This window comes from Gopherus evgoodei, chromosome 9 (assembly GCF_007399415.2).
Source record: "Gopherus evgoodei ecotype Sinaloan lineage chromosome 9, rGopEvg1_v1.p, whole genome shotgun sequence".
NCBI classification, from domain to species: domain Eukaryota; kingdom Metazoa; phylum Chordata; order Testudines; family Testudinidae; genus Gopherus; species Gopherus evgoodei.
In genome coordinates this window covers 9,312,473-9,326,622 of record NC_044330.1, presented here as the reverse complement: position 1 = coordinate 9,326,622, position 14,150 = coordinate 9,312,473, and the positions used below count along the sequence as shown (strand labels likewise).

The 14,150-nt window shown below is 44.5% G+C and overlaps 1 protein-coding gene across 1 annotated transcript; it reads right to left on the bottom strand.

Annotated features, from left to right (window-relative positions):
* Window positions 1–3,572: 3,572 nt before the first annotated feature.
* Window positions 3,573–13,662, bottom strand: AHSG (alpha 2-HS glycoprotein). Its single transcript, XM_030575785.1, has 7 exons — window positions 13,408–13,662; window positions 11,844–11,954; window positions 9,122–9,206; window positions 7,052–7,215; window positions 6,649–6,759; window positions 5,195–5,269; window positions 3,573–4,071 (listed from the first exon to the last, which is right to left on the bottom strand). The coding sequence occupies exons 1-7, from the start codon at window positions 13,624–13,626 to the stop codon at window positions 3,799–3,801; spliced, it is 1,038 nt and encodes a 345-aa protein (XP_030431645.1). The 5' UTR covers window positions 13,627–13,662; the 3' UTR covers window positions 3,573–3,798.
* Between the last annotated feature and the right edge of the window lie 488 nt (window positions 13,663–14,150).

Below are 14,150 nucleotides of genomic sequence, written 5' to 3'. Positions count from 1 at the left end.
GGCTGCTCCCATTTCCTCCTCTCCCTTCCCCACACGTGAACAGATACCTGGAATTGTCTCATTGTGGTGCTGAGGTGGAGGCAGGTGCCTATTAGCAGAACACCAGATAACCCCTATACTAATAAAAACACACAATGACATTTCTGTTAACCATAGGCCAAACCCAGCGCTGATACTGCTGTAAATTACACATCAGGCATGAGTTGGCCAGAAACCGGGTGTACATGGTAAACTGTCTAACGGGCATTGATGAATGTAAATTTCCATGCTCAGGGTTTGCTGGGGAGGAGAGCCTTCCTTACCCAGCCCTCCATACAGTTGCACAACTCCAATGTGGCCCTCGGGCCAAAAAGTTTGCCCGCCCCTGCCCTAACACCATCAGCAGACTGGCTCAGAGGAAGAACCACTATCTACTGAATCATTAGCTCTTTGGACTCTCACATCTGCCCATGCACTGACACAGCCTATCCCGGTTTAGGCTGAAGGATGCAACAGGAATATCATGGTGTTTATAAGGCTACAAGCCAAGGGATCAGGTAGATTGCTGTTGCAATGCCTCTATTTTAGTTTTAAGTGTCAGCACTGATTAATGTACTGGCTTTGTTCTTTTTCAGCAGCAATAACACTCATATAAAATCTTATGAGCTTGTTTCCCATTACTGATTTTTGAGGTTTATCCATCAGCCTAAGAAGTTGCTCACTAGTTACCTATTAGCTCTCAGGTGAGTTTCAAAATACAAACAGAAGAAGGCCACAGAAATTCCTTCCAAAGCAAAACTGGTTTGAAATGATCCAAGGGTCGATTGTGGCTAGCCCTTACATTGCTGCACTGTGGGAGAGGATTGGACCATCGCTCTGACCCAGTGTGGCCAGTCTTATGTTCATAAGATCCTGGGAAGGAAGGGTGCTATGGAAGGGGAGAGATGAAAATAGTAATGTTTTTTAAATGATTTTAGTGCAGGTGAAAGGTGCCAGAGAAACAGTCCTGGCAAGCGAAGGCAGCAGCAGTGTTGCAGACTCCCTGACACTTCCTCCTGCCAACTTGCTTCTACCCTGCCTTGGACAGTCCTCCCTCATGGGTAAAAGGTGATAATTCACCCTCTGTTTCCATGCATTTCTTGGCCTGTCTGCTGACACTGCCGACAGGGTTGCCAATTAGTGCTGGCTGTGCTATTGGCTCTTATGGTGGGGAATTGTTACATGCTTGGCTCTGTTTTCATTCCCTCCCAACTGAACATAAGAACAACCATGCTGATTCAGACCAAAGATCCATCTAGCCCAGTATCCTGTCTGCTGACAGTGGCCAATGCCAGGTGCCCCAGAGGGAATGAACAGAACAGGTAATCATCAAGTTATCTATCCCCTGTCACCCATTCCCAACTTCTGGCAAACAGAGGCTAGGAACACTTCGGAGCATGGTTTTGCATCCCTGCCCATCCTGGTTGATAGCCATTGATAGACCTATCCTCCATGAACTTAGCTAGGTATAAACGTAACTGGGTATAAACAGCTTCCTTTCTGTTAAGTAACTGATCTTAGGGCACCAACCGAAACATGGACATAGCCAGCAAAACTCAGCACGTTCTGCTGGGATGCACACAGAATACCCAAGCAGTAACAAAGCAACCTGGCACTCGAAACTGGCGAAAAGTGCAGTGAGTTAACGATGCAGATCTGACACGGCTGTTGGCTCTGTCACTCAGAGAAAGGGAACATTTTTAATTGATTTGTTAATTGTCATTTCTAGATCACTCATCACCATAACATGAGTGCTAAGCACAAGGGCATCAGCTAGAGCAGTTGGGGTACATACACGCAGGACAATATGCTGCCGAGGGAGAGAATAACAGTGTTTAAAGCCAGTGGTTTTAAAAGGGGCAGGTGTCAGGGAGAAGGGAGGGGAGTTGTGGTTATTATTTGCTACATTAGATCAATAGAAACATTTGCTGATTCTTCCATTTTATCGGTAGGAAGGAGAGTGAGTGTGTACGTCAAGAGGCGGAGCGGAGCGGTTCAGGGCCTGGAAACAGCAGATCTCCTCCTTTGTGCCCTTGTTGTGCTACTGAGAAAATGATTCCTGCTACCATATTTTTGCATAGGGATCTTCAGAGATTCCAGCTACAAACACATGCTCCATTCTGCTGTGGAAGGGAAGCTTTTCCTGAGCATGGGGAGCATCATATGTGCCCCCGGTAGGTTAACACACACTGCACTATGCTCAGGACACTCACTGGAGTTTAGTGAAGGGAAATCCAGAATGTAAAAATACAATAAGATAGTCCTTGTGCTGAGGTTATGTGACTGAAAATAAAACAGTAACAATCTAGATAGGGCCTGCATTGTGTTGCACTGATGTGCAAGAAATGAGTGGATATGATGAGGGTGTATGGAATTCCCCCGCCCCCAAAAACCAGCAGGGCAGAATCTCTTTGAAGGACATAGTAGGTGACATGGTTATCTGGTCCACTCAACTAGTGCACCATGTCACCAAGGACAGGTGTTAGTTGTGTTGCTTAATGCTCTACTACCAAGGCAATGACTCTGAGCAAAGTATAGAATGGAATAGACGTGTGGTCTGCAGAGTTGGCAGCAGGTCCAACTGGTTAGCATGTATGCTGCAGCCAGTGCTACTTCTCTTCAGAGGAGCACCAGTGTGTGCCCAGCACGTTCCACCCGGCCTGTGGAATCCTGGCCTGGCTGCCAGGATTCCCACAGAAAATTGCACACTGGCCATTTTCTCTGATCATCGTCACTGCACTAGCCAGGGTATAATTTAGCCCATACATATGCGAGAAAGGCAGAGAGAGACCTTGTCTTTTAACACAACAGTAAATGGCAAGCATGATCCTGTTACAGTCGCATGGAGCTGCGTGCAGATAGCATTTACTTTAAATAGATACCCCTTCGCATACATGCACATACACAGCACATCATAATCTCCTGCCAGGAGAGCGAGCGCCATCAGGCGTGCCTGGTCCTGAACTGCAGATGCTACCAGCATGTGGCACCACTACAGAGCAGCCTGCAGCAAATGTCAGATGTGGTTAAGAGACTCAAGGCCTTGCATTTTTATTTATTTAACTAGGGAACAGGAGGAAGCCTGGCCAACGTATTGTTACATTATGTGCATTCAGCTTCATATTCCATCTCTTTGTCTTTGTAAATGAACACTGATGTTATCACTCGTGATGTCATGCCCCAAAAGGAGTTAGGTGCTTTAAACAAATATTAAAGGCAGGCACACGCCTCAAAGAAACTGTGAACTAAAATAGACAAAGGATGGGAGGGAAAGCAGAAGACCACACTTCCAGTTTCCCCCAAAGTCTTTTCTGCCTGTGGATTAAGAGCTGTATTGGCCTGACTTTCAGAAGTGCTGAGCATCTACATGTCCCACTGACGTCAATTAAAGCTGCAGGTGCTCAGCGCCTTTGAAAATCAGGCCCAATATATGACTCATCACCCCATGAAGCAGGTTACTGAGCAATTAGGAGCAGTGATGCAGATAATGCATATGGATAGAAATAAGGCAAAGAGGCATTCATGTTTAAGTTTTATTTGTGAAGCACCTTTGATTGGTTTTCGTATCATGAAGTTATGGGTTTCACAGCAGCCAGAGTATGTGGTCACCTACTTTTCAGAGCAGATTATTGTGAACGTTCTATCACTTTCATATATCGGGTTGAAACCCATTGGAGCTCAGGGATTTGAGTACTTTCAGATGCTTATACTTGGCAGTGTGCTCTGCAAGTGGGTTATGCCACCAGCTAACCCTTTATCAGCTGGCTAATGTATCTTACCCTACACTTGGAAATATCGTATCCTCCCGGGACACACTGGGGGTTTAGGACCTGGACCTACAATGGGAGCAAGGATGGTTGGTTCAACTGATCTTTTGACCACAGGAACTGGTGGTGGTAGACCAACAGAAGCTTCTGCAGAGCTGGACTCTGATTTACCAGGGACTGAGCCGTGGTGGAAATGCCTGAGGTCATGATGCGTGAAGCCTTGTACCACGGTGGGAAGCTGTCCTCCCAAGTGATCATGAATCAGGTGATGGTGGGTCACTCCAGGCTGGAAAAGAAAGCCATCTGTCCTGTTTGTGTGCTCTGTGACTTAGAGTTTATCATATATAGGTACTACGGTTTTGACAAGAGATAGACCCAGAAGCAAAGCCCCAGATCCAAAACATCTCTGAACTTTGGAAAAGATTGGCTCCAGATTCGAATGCAATGAGAGGACCTGCTATTGCACATTCTTTAATAATTAGTAGCTCTGTGGGGTCTACTTGCAGTTGCACCAGAATAAATCCTGAGCAATTCCTATGAAATCAGTGAAATACTCAGATCCAGATGCTGTCCTCACTTGATGTTACTTCTCTCCCCTCCAATAAAACTTCCACCATTGCTACCACTGATACAGCACTACTTCTGGTATCAATGATGGGGATGCTAGGCTAGAGACCAGCATTTTGACCGCCACGTCATCTAGACCTGCTCAGAGCAACATGGTGGCTAAAACACAAGCAGATGCCTGGGCCCCAGTCTACATGGGCACTCTTGCTATTGCTATCACCAGTGGAGCTGCACCTGTTTTAGCAGTGATGGTAAATTTCAAGCAAAATGTCTAAATGTAAATTTAATTCAACCAAATCTAGCGACTGTTACCAAAAGAGCCCCAGCTGATCTCATCTTCTGAGATGGTTCCAAGTAGAAGTGTCAATCTCATGGCCCTTTTAATGTCAGATATGGTTTACTGCTAGTTAACCCTCAACCCAAGTTGAACACAATTTGTCCACTAGTATGGACAGGACCAAAGAGTATTTAACAGCTAATTCAGAGAGCATGACAGACACCTGTTAGAATGAGGGACTGACATGCTTTGTAACAATGGACCTTGAGCATAAGTTGGCCCAGTTGGCACATAATTATAACCACATTCAGTCACGGCTAAGGGACCAAAGTGGGACTATGTTTGATGTCAGGTGACAAACATGGCTTAATTTCCAGCATAGAACACTTTAAGGCAGCCGGGAAGGAACTCAGACCAAGCTTTATAGATTAAAGTTAACCCCTTATGTTGCACCTAGAAACTAGTGCAATCAATGGAGGAAGAGCTTGCTCTTGGACAGGTGCTCCAAATAGTTTTAAGATTGTGGAAATATTCTGAAAATAAAGAAGGTAATTAGATTTGTTACCTGATGTTCATAAATTGTGCAGGACACTGTGATGTTGTTTTTGGTGAGAACTGCTGCATTGCAGAAGCCAAATTGCTGTCAAAATTAGAAAACAATTAGTTAAAGAATCTATAGTTAGAAAGTAAAAGATAGTTGCATTACAATACCTAAGGGATAGTACAGTCTTCAAAAAAACCCTAACATCTAAACATTGTTTACATATTTAAGCTGTAAAATGCTTCCTTTTGAGGCCAGTTCTGCTCCCATTGACGTGAATGGCATAATTGTCTTTACATGTACAATCAGGGTATGTCTACACTTACCTTCGGAGCTATCGATCCAGCGGGGGTTGATTTATTGCATCTAGTGAAGACACGATAAATCGACCACCAAGCGCTATCCTGTTGACTCCAGTACTCCACCGGAGCGAAAAGCGTAAGCGGAGTCAACAGGGGAGCTTCAGCAGTCGAACTACCGCAGTGAAGACACAGCAGTAAGTAGCTCTAAGTATGTTGACTTCAGCTACGCTATTTTTGTAGCTGAAGTTGCATAACTTAGACTTAGCTCGTCCCCCCACCCCTCACCAGATCAGGCCTCAGTGAGTATGTGTTAACTCCCCGTTAGCACTCTTCCAGTGCGGTGCCCAACTGTCCGTGTGTGCATGCAAGGAGGGTTGCATGGACAGCCAGCTAAAAGACCCACACTGTAAAACTGCAGTTAATTGCTATAGATGAGAAAGATGAAGAGCTGAGTACATACAGTATTTGATCGTAAGGTGCTATATAGCTTAGGTATCAAAATAAAGTGCACTAACAACACGTAGTCTGAAGCGCTTCAGGGTAGGGACCACAGGCGCCGACTTTCTTCTTTCCAGGTGAGTGCTCCACCCCTGCTGTTCCCGAAGGCCCTGCCCTCAGTCCACCCCTTCCTGCCAGGCCCCAGCCTTGCTCCACCTCTTCCCCCCCCACCATACCCCCTCCCATGAGTGTGTCCTGCCCTTGCTCTGCCTCTTCCCTCCCGCCCTGCTCCTCCCTTTCCCCTGCAGCGCCTCCCAATCACCACCAGGCAGCTGGTCGGCGGGTGACTAGTGGGGGCTGAGACCCACTATTTTTTTTCTGTGGCTACTTGTGGTATGTTTGTAAAGTGCCTTAGCACAACAGGGCTGGGTCTCTGGGTGCTAGTGCAGTACAGATAATAAAGGATAACACACACCATGTTTAATAAAATGTTCTGTGCAAATGATTCCCCTGGCCTCACCCTTTAAAACGGTCTCCACTAGAGTACATCAAAGTATAACTCCTGTATGATAAAGGGGGGAAAAGATTTGATGTGGTCTTGGAAATCATGTCATGGACAGGATATGCCCTTTGCACCCTATATCCATGTAGGGTCTTTACAGAATCAGGTCCAATATAAGCTGGCTCATTTCAACTTCTGAGTTGGATTGATCAGGACTAAAGTCTCAGCATACTTACAGTTTGATCCTTAGGCAGCAGCTGACAGGCACCCACATGATCCTGGGCATCTTTGCCTGAGCAGTTAGTGGCAACAATGGCAAACTCGACAGCGACAATGTCTGGGAAATGCTGATAAAACATTAATACCATTTAATTGTCTTTGAAGCATGGAACTACAGAACTGCCAAGGAAATATAAAGGCATGAATTTTCTAAGAGATCCATGTAGGTTTTAGCTCTGTGTCTCCCTCTGAAGTCTGTGGGAATCATGTGGCTAGCTGCCACAGAACTCTTGGGAAAATAACACCAGGTTTAGTGCAAGCAAAACTTGTTTGCAAACACAAGCAAATGTGCGTTGCATAATAATCGCAGGAGGGATGTTCTCTTTGTAATATAGCAAGGATCATAGCTTCAACAGTTACCTGAATTTGAGCTCGTCCAATTTCAAGGAGTTTAAAGAAGGCACCATCCTGTCCTCTGTTATACTGAGCGAGTGCGAGGTCAACCACAGTTATCACCCGAGTGTCATTTAAAAGTGCTAATATTGGACAGTCGGGGCAGATTTGAGTAACATCTTCAGCTGAGTCTGTAGATGAAACAAGACAGGTTATGTTTTGACAAGATTACAGGAGATACTTGAATGCATTGTAGATCTGTTCTGTGGGATACGGACGGTATTATTTTTATACCCTGTTCCAAACTGTGCAGCTGGTGGTTGTGTGTTATGGGGAAGAATCACTGAATTCTGGCCCAGAGATGGCAGCCTTTCACAGATTGAGGGTGGAGTGTGCTTCAGCATGCCAGCTCCTTAAGTCTTTATTTAAAAAAATTTCTCCTGATGTTCAGTAGCTCTCCAGGTTGTTATTCAGTTTTAATCCATCCTCACTCAGACAAACTACCAGTGACACCGATGAGAGTTTGTCTGAGTGAAAATGAGTGGGTTTCAGCATTTAGCCCATTATTATTGCTGAAGGAATATGAGAGAAATTAAATGAGATTCTAAATTACTGGAATTCGGAGTGTGTGTGTGTGTGTGTGTGTGTGTGTGTGTGTGTGTGTGTGTGTGTGTGTGTGTGTGTGTGTGTGTGTGTGTTTCTCTCTGACTAAAATTAGTGCTTCTCTTATGAAATTTGCCAGGGAGGGAGAATGAGTGGATGAGGTACTAGAAACTGTCCATAACTACAGCTGTCCAATTCCATTGACTTCACTGGGGTTGCACAAGACTACGTGAATAATGGGTCACTCTGGGGCAGCAGTTAGATGGTACACCTCTGGCTGAGGAAGCAACAAATTCTCTAGGTAACTAGAACCACCACAGGGACCCAAGGCAGTGGGAGCAAGGAGCAACTTGCTTTCCCACTCTACTCCCCTTCCTGATGCTGCTGTTCTGGTTGCTGCTTCTGACCCTGCTCTGTTCCTTCTGGCTCAACACCCAGTCCCAGAGCAGCTTCTTAGCTCTTCTGTCCCTCTCACAAAACACCCAATTCTAATACAGGAGAGCAACACTGTAGGGGCTCCTTGGAGCAATGCTTCTCATCACTTCTGAAAATCAGGCCCAAGCTGTCTTACGATGAACACCCCAAATAGGAGACACTTTTCAATGGCTCCTTTTGAAATTTTTGAGCTTAGAGAATACGCTGAACCTTGCAAAATGCCGTGAAGGTCAACAAACGTAGGTGACACCAGACTAACAAGGAAGCAAATTCCAGAGGCATGAGTGAAAATGCCGTGCTGTCAGCCACCTCAGGCTCAAACTTGGGATCTGCTCCAGAGATGGCCTGAGCAGATCTCAACTCTCAGGATGAACACGAGTAAAGACAGAGGGATAAATTCATAGGATAATGACCTTGTCCACATATCCCATGACCAATTTGGTTATAGGGTATGCAGTTTTGCTATAGCCATGTTGGTCCCAGAATATTAGAGAGACAAGGTCAGGGAGGTAATATTTTTTATTGGACCAACTTCTGTTGGTGAGAGAGACAAGCTTTCATGCTTACACAGAGCTCTTCTTCAGGTCCTGTGTAAGGTTGAAACTCTCACCAACAGAAGTTGGTCCATTAAAAGATATTACCTTGTCCATAGAGCATCAGTTCAAGCTATCCTAGCAGTGCCCATCTCCTGAGGTAAGGAACCATTATCAGCCTCATTGTACAGATGTGGACCAGAGGTGCAGAGAGGGTTAGTGACTCGCCCGAGGTCACATAGGAAGATCACTGGAGAACAGGGACTTGAATGTGGGTTTTTCACAGCCTGAGACCATCCTTCCTTGCTAGTGGACTTACATCAGGGAGAAAAAGGACTTCTAAGACAGCAAATCTTGGGAAACCCATTAACTTCAATCTCAGAATGTTTATACATCTCACTTTGCAACACGTTAGAAGCAGAAGGTCTAGAGAACCATAAATACCCCCAGAGTTTATGATGATAATATTCCTGTTTCCCCATCACTACTGCCAAGCATAAACCCTGACAAAGAACAAAGACTTAACCTGGAGTTGAGTGACATTGGGTAGATAATACAGAAAAGCGTCCATCCAACTTGAGCAATTTAACATCACAGTCAGCTTCAACAGCCTGGAGGTACAAAAGCAAAGGGTTACATCATTCACATAAGTTAACAACTTCTCAGAAAGAAAGCAGGATTAGAAGGGGGCAAATATTTTATTAGTGAGTTCAGGGGAATGAGGCTTGGCATGGTGTTTTCCTGGCAAACCCAGTCTGATTGCTTGAGTACCTGCCAAACCATTCCCAGTGTGTGTGGTTTATAAAAGGCAGAGGTAGACCCTGAGCTGCAAAATTTGGATTCAAATCTGGATGTCAAAATTCTTGGTAGTTAAGAGGCCTCCAGGACTAGGAGTTTAATTCAAATATTTCTCTAATAAACATGTTCCAAGAAAGCAAACAATTTCAACACACTTATTTGTAAACAAAGGCTTCCTGCAGAGCCGCCACTAATGCTCCCATAACCCTTTGCTAGTCATTGGTATGGTGGCAACGTAATGTGCTGACTGCGGATTCAGACCCAGCCCTGAACTGTGTTGCTTGGGCCCATCACTAGAAACAACAAGCGAAATTCTGGCTCTGTTTTCCACTCAGCCCTCACTCAGACAGAACTCCCATTGACTTGTTTTGGCTCAGAAAGGTTTTCAATTTGGTCCCCATAGTCATAAGAGGTGAAATTCACCCCTATGCAGAGGGTCACTTAAGATTCCATTGAGCCTTACTTAAGGACTTTAGCCTTGTCTGTACTTGGGATTTGCTCTGATTCCACCATAGGTGGCCAGTAGGGTGATCAGATAGCAAATGTGAAAAATCGGGATGGGGTAGGGGGTAATAGGAGCCTATATAAGAAAAAGACTCAAAAATCAGGACTGTGCCTATAAAATCGGCCACTGGTGTACCTGCACCAATACAAGCCCAGGTGCAGCCAAGGAAAGCTGTGGTTTGCACTGGTGAAGCTTAGTATTATGCGAGGGTGAGCTCAACTGGTGCAAATCACAGTTTCCCTCCTCTATAATTCGGGATTTACTGATGGCTGAATCCTGAGCGCATACAAGCCTTAGAATGTGCACAGGCTGTGTATGTGGAAAGTTTCACCCAGATTGGATTGATATTTGATCAAAAGTACTCTAGTACTCTTCCCTCCTGTTGAAAGGTGGCATAACAAGACCAGATGGAAATCCAGGAGATAATCAGGGGGTGAGCTGGGGTGGAACTATAGAGGGTGAGGGAGGGTGAGAAGGTAGTTTCAGCGTGAAGGTGATGATTGCTCATATTTGAATGGCTGGGAGAAAGAAAGGGCACCACACTTTTAAGTGATGTTTGCATTGCAGTCCTTCATGGTTCCCCACCAGTGTTGCAACACACTGAACTCTTTGGCCTGGAACAGGCTGTGGTTGAAACCATTCCAGAAACAACAGCAGCACCGACTCCCTGATCTGTTCAGTGATCCTTTCCCGAGAACTATGTTATAGTTTAGCCATCTATTCTCCACCACCTTCCACACCCCTAGACAGTTCCACAGTTATAATATGGGGGGTAGGAGAGAGCCCTTCAGGGGAAGGGCGCTAGAAACATTTTGGTTACGTTCACAGTTTTAACCATACATGGATAGGGGCAGTCTGTGTTTTCTTAGGCTATCTCTGTACTGTAGTTGAGAAGAAGCCTCCCAGCCTGGCTAGACAAACTCACGCTAGCAGGGCTTAAGCTGGCGTACTAAAAATAGCAGTGAGGATGTTCTGGCTCAGAATGCAGCTTGGACCATGAAGCCTAGGGGTTGGGTGGACTCGAAAGCCTGAGCCAGAACATCCACAATGCTACTTTTAGTGCACTAGCTTGAGCTCAGCTAGAGCGAGTCTGTCTAGCCAAGCTGGGAGCAAGGCTCCCTCCCAGATGCAGGATAGGTATATACCCTTGGAGACTGATGGAGAAAGAATGTAAGTGAGGAACTTAACAAAAGATTAACAGAATGGGCTCCCTGGATGGTTACAGTACGCTACAAGGACATCAACTGCTTTTGCTGCTGACTTTGGGAAGTAAACTAGAAGTTTTCCCATCCATGCAGTAAAACAGCCAGCTTTCCCTCACTCTGTATCAGTGTCGTGGTGTGGAGATATGTAAATGTCTTTCTTAAGGCTCTAATTTTGCACTAGCTGTCTTAGAATACTGGCCTCCTATCTGATATGCATGGTAGTGGTCAAATTTGTTAATCAGCTGTGTTTTTTTTCTATGATGTGTGTGGATTTGCCATTGATTTTTCCCTTTGTTTGGAGGAAGGAGGGCAGCTCTTTAGGGCAGAAGAGCTGGTTTCTATTCCTGGCTCTGCCACCGAGTTATTGTGGGTTGTTCAGCAAGTCACTTTAATCTCTTTGTGCCTCAGTTTCTCATACCTGTAAAATGAAGATAATGTTAATTTGTTTCACAGAGGTATTGGAAGGTTTAACTAATGAGTATTTGGGAAGTGCATCGATCTTCTTGAATGGAAGCCATCAGAGAAAAGTAAAATGCCAAATATTATTATTATCTATGCATATAAGGAGAGCAGAATATCAGCTTTGAACTTTACGATATGAGCTTTACAAAGCTGATCTCAGAGGAGACTTTTGCCCTGGAAGAAGAGAAATACCCAGTGAAAGCTTGTCTTGCCCTGCTATAATCAACACATACAATTCACATTTACCCACAGAGCTAATGATAATTTCAGACACTTACGTGATGTGTCAGTGGCCTTACGGTACAATTTTCAACGGGCAGGGGGTTCACGATGTGGCATACAGTCTCTAATAAGTCAAGTTCGAGGTCAAATATCTCTCCAGTAGGCCTCTGGAAGGAAAAGAAGTTATTTTCACTAATTACTTCTGTAAACATCACCGGATTTCTCTCATTGAGCTAAATTCTAGCTGATTTCAGTCGCTGATTTCAGTTGAATAATTCTAGGTTTTCACTAGGGTAGCTGAGATCAGGAACTGCCCCATAATGTTGAACTCTAGAAAAAAGATGGGCCAGATCTTTAGCTGGTGTGAATCCACATAGGTGCATAGACATCAGCGGAGCCATATTGTTATGCACCAGCTCAGAAATGGGCCTCAAGTGTCTAAAGTGACCAATCTGAATATAGTGGGTTGTAAGAAGAAGAAATCAGAAACCAAACCCAGTTTTCCTGAGTCATTTAGTTTCCTACTGCCTGATAGTCCTTTAAAAGTGACATGCAGCTTTGCTGGCACAAAAACTACAGCTGAGTAATTCCAGTGTTAGGCAAGGTACCTGACAAACTACTTGCCAGGACAGGCTTACTTAGGCAAAAGAACATATCATCAGCTGGAGAATACTGAGCTAGTTCCATTAACTTTAATGGAGATATGCTGAATTACAGCTGCTGAGCATTGGCTTGGACACCCCCATTGCCTTAGGACTGCAGGACCTGTTTCAGTTACACCTACATTTTTTCAGCTACAGCATTAGTCATCTGAGCACAAAACTAGGCTTCAGATACTCCTGAGTTTTAAGCTTGGCTCTGTCACTGATTCTGTCTGTGGCATTGGGGGTCGTATCTGGGGTCTGATTCTTTTCTCACTTACTTTTGGTTTACACTTGAATAATTCCCCTACAGCCAATGGAGTTATACTGGTGTAAAATGAGTATGAGTAAGAGGAGAATTAGGCCCTGCTGGCCCAGTGAATTATTGTGTGGCAAGCCAGGGTGTAACTCTAGGGGGCACCAGCTTGCTGCACAGTTACATCCCGAGTGGACATTGCTACAGTGCTGTAAAAGGCTCATCACATAAATGAAAATTCAGGCCACAACTGCTTATTCTCAGTTTCCCCATCTGCACAGGGAGGATACTGGGCCAAATTCAGACCTGGTGTAACACCATTAATGTCAGTGGAGCTACACTAGGAATAAATTTAACCAAATAACGTTTACATACTTCACAAGGGTAATCCTCACAATGCGGGTGCCCAGATTCACTGGTAGGCACCCTAACAAGGAAATCACATTTGTAAATTGGGCCCCTCATATTACTATATTAATATTGCTCAACACCTGTCTCTCTTTTTAAAAAGACACATTCCATCCTAAAGATAATGGGCCCAATTCTCATCTGGTGTAAATCAGTGTACCTCCATTGATATCAATAAGGCCAGGCCGATTTACACCAGCTGAGGCCCTCACTTAGATTTATCTCATCAATCATTTCTAAGCCTTTTGTGTCTGAAACGTTTGACTTCCCAGACAACCTCACTGCAATTTTTCCTTTTTTTAATATAGCACTTACCCTGCGCAACACCTTGATCTTCTCAATGCTGTTCAGTGCATACTTGTATCCATGATGATGATGGGCATTGATGTAGTCCACAGCTATGGCAGCTGCTTCTTCAGACTCTGGGTCATCACAGTCAAGGAACCGTGGATGCAGGGGTTGAAAGGGATCAAAGGGTACAACTTTGCAGCTTAGGAGCTGCACAAGCAATAGTAAAGCTACTAACACCTTCATGGCACAATGAGAACTGCTGCTCCCTTTCAGTATAACAGAGCTAGGAACAGTGTTCTAATGCCAAGATGGAAGAAGCGAGAGGAAAGTCTCGTTTATATAATATACCACAACAAAAATTTGCATAAGTGCAGGATTAATATTTGTTCCAGTTCCAAGAAACTACTGCAAACAATGAAAAAAGAAAAGTAAATATGTTAGAACATGAAACTTGCTGATTAATATTAGCCAAAGTAAATTTTATCAGGGAGGACATTGCAAAATCTGCTAAAAAGAAGATAGCATCAGCAAAATGTAAGACAGTTTTAGGAACTCTGTTTACCATGAAGTGCAGTACATGAGGGAAACAAGTCCTACTGCTGAGTTATACTGCAGAATTCAGAAGTATTGTATATGGGCCCAATCCACCGAAATCCTGAGGTGTGAGGCTCATCTCACCCTGCTGTAAATCAGGAGTAAGTCCAACAAGATCAGTGGAATTAGCCTGGCATAAATGAAATCAAAATCAGTACCATGGGGTCAAAATC

Bases quoted from the DNA above. Each gene is read 5' to 3' on its own strand.
- AHSG (XM_030575785.1), bottom strand. From the start codon at position 13,626: ATGAAGGTGTTAGTAGCTTTACTATTGCTTGTGCAGCTCCTAAGCTGC. The intron at 9,207-11,843 runs GTAAGTGTCTGA...TTGTACCTCCAG, and splicing joins TAAGGCCACTGACACATCAC to GCTGTTGAAGCTGACTGTGA. The intron at 4,072-5,194 runs GTAACAAATCTA...TTTCTTTTCCAG, and splicing joins GCACAATTTATGAACATCAG to CCTGGAGTGACCCACCATCA.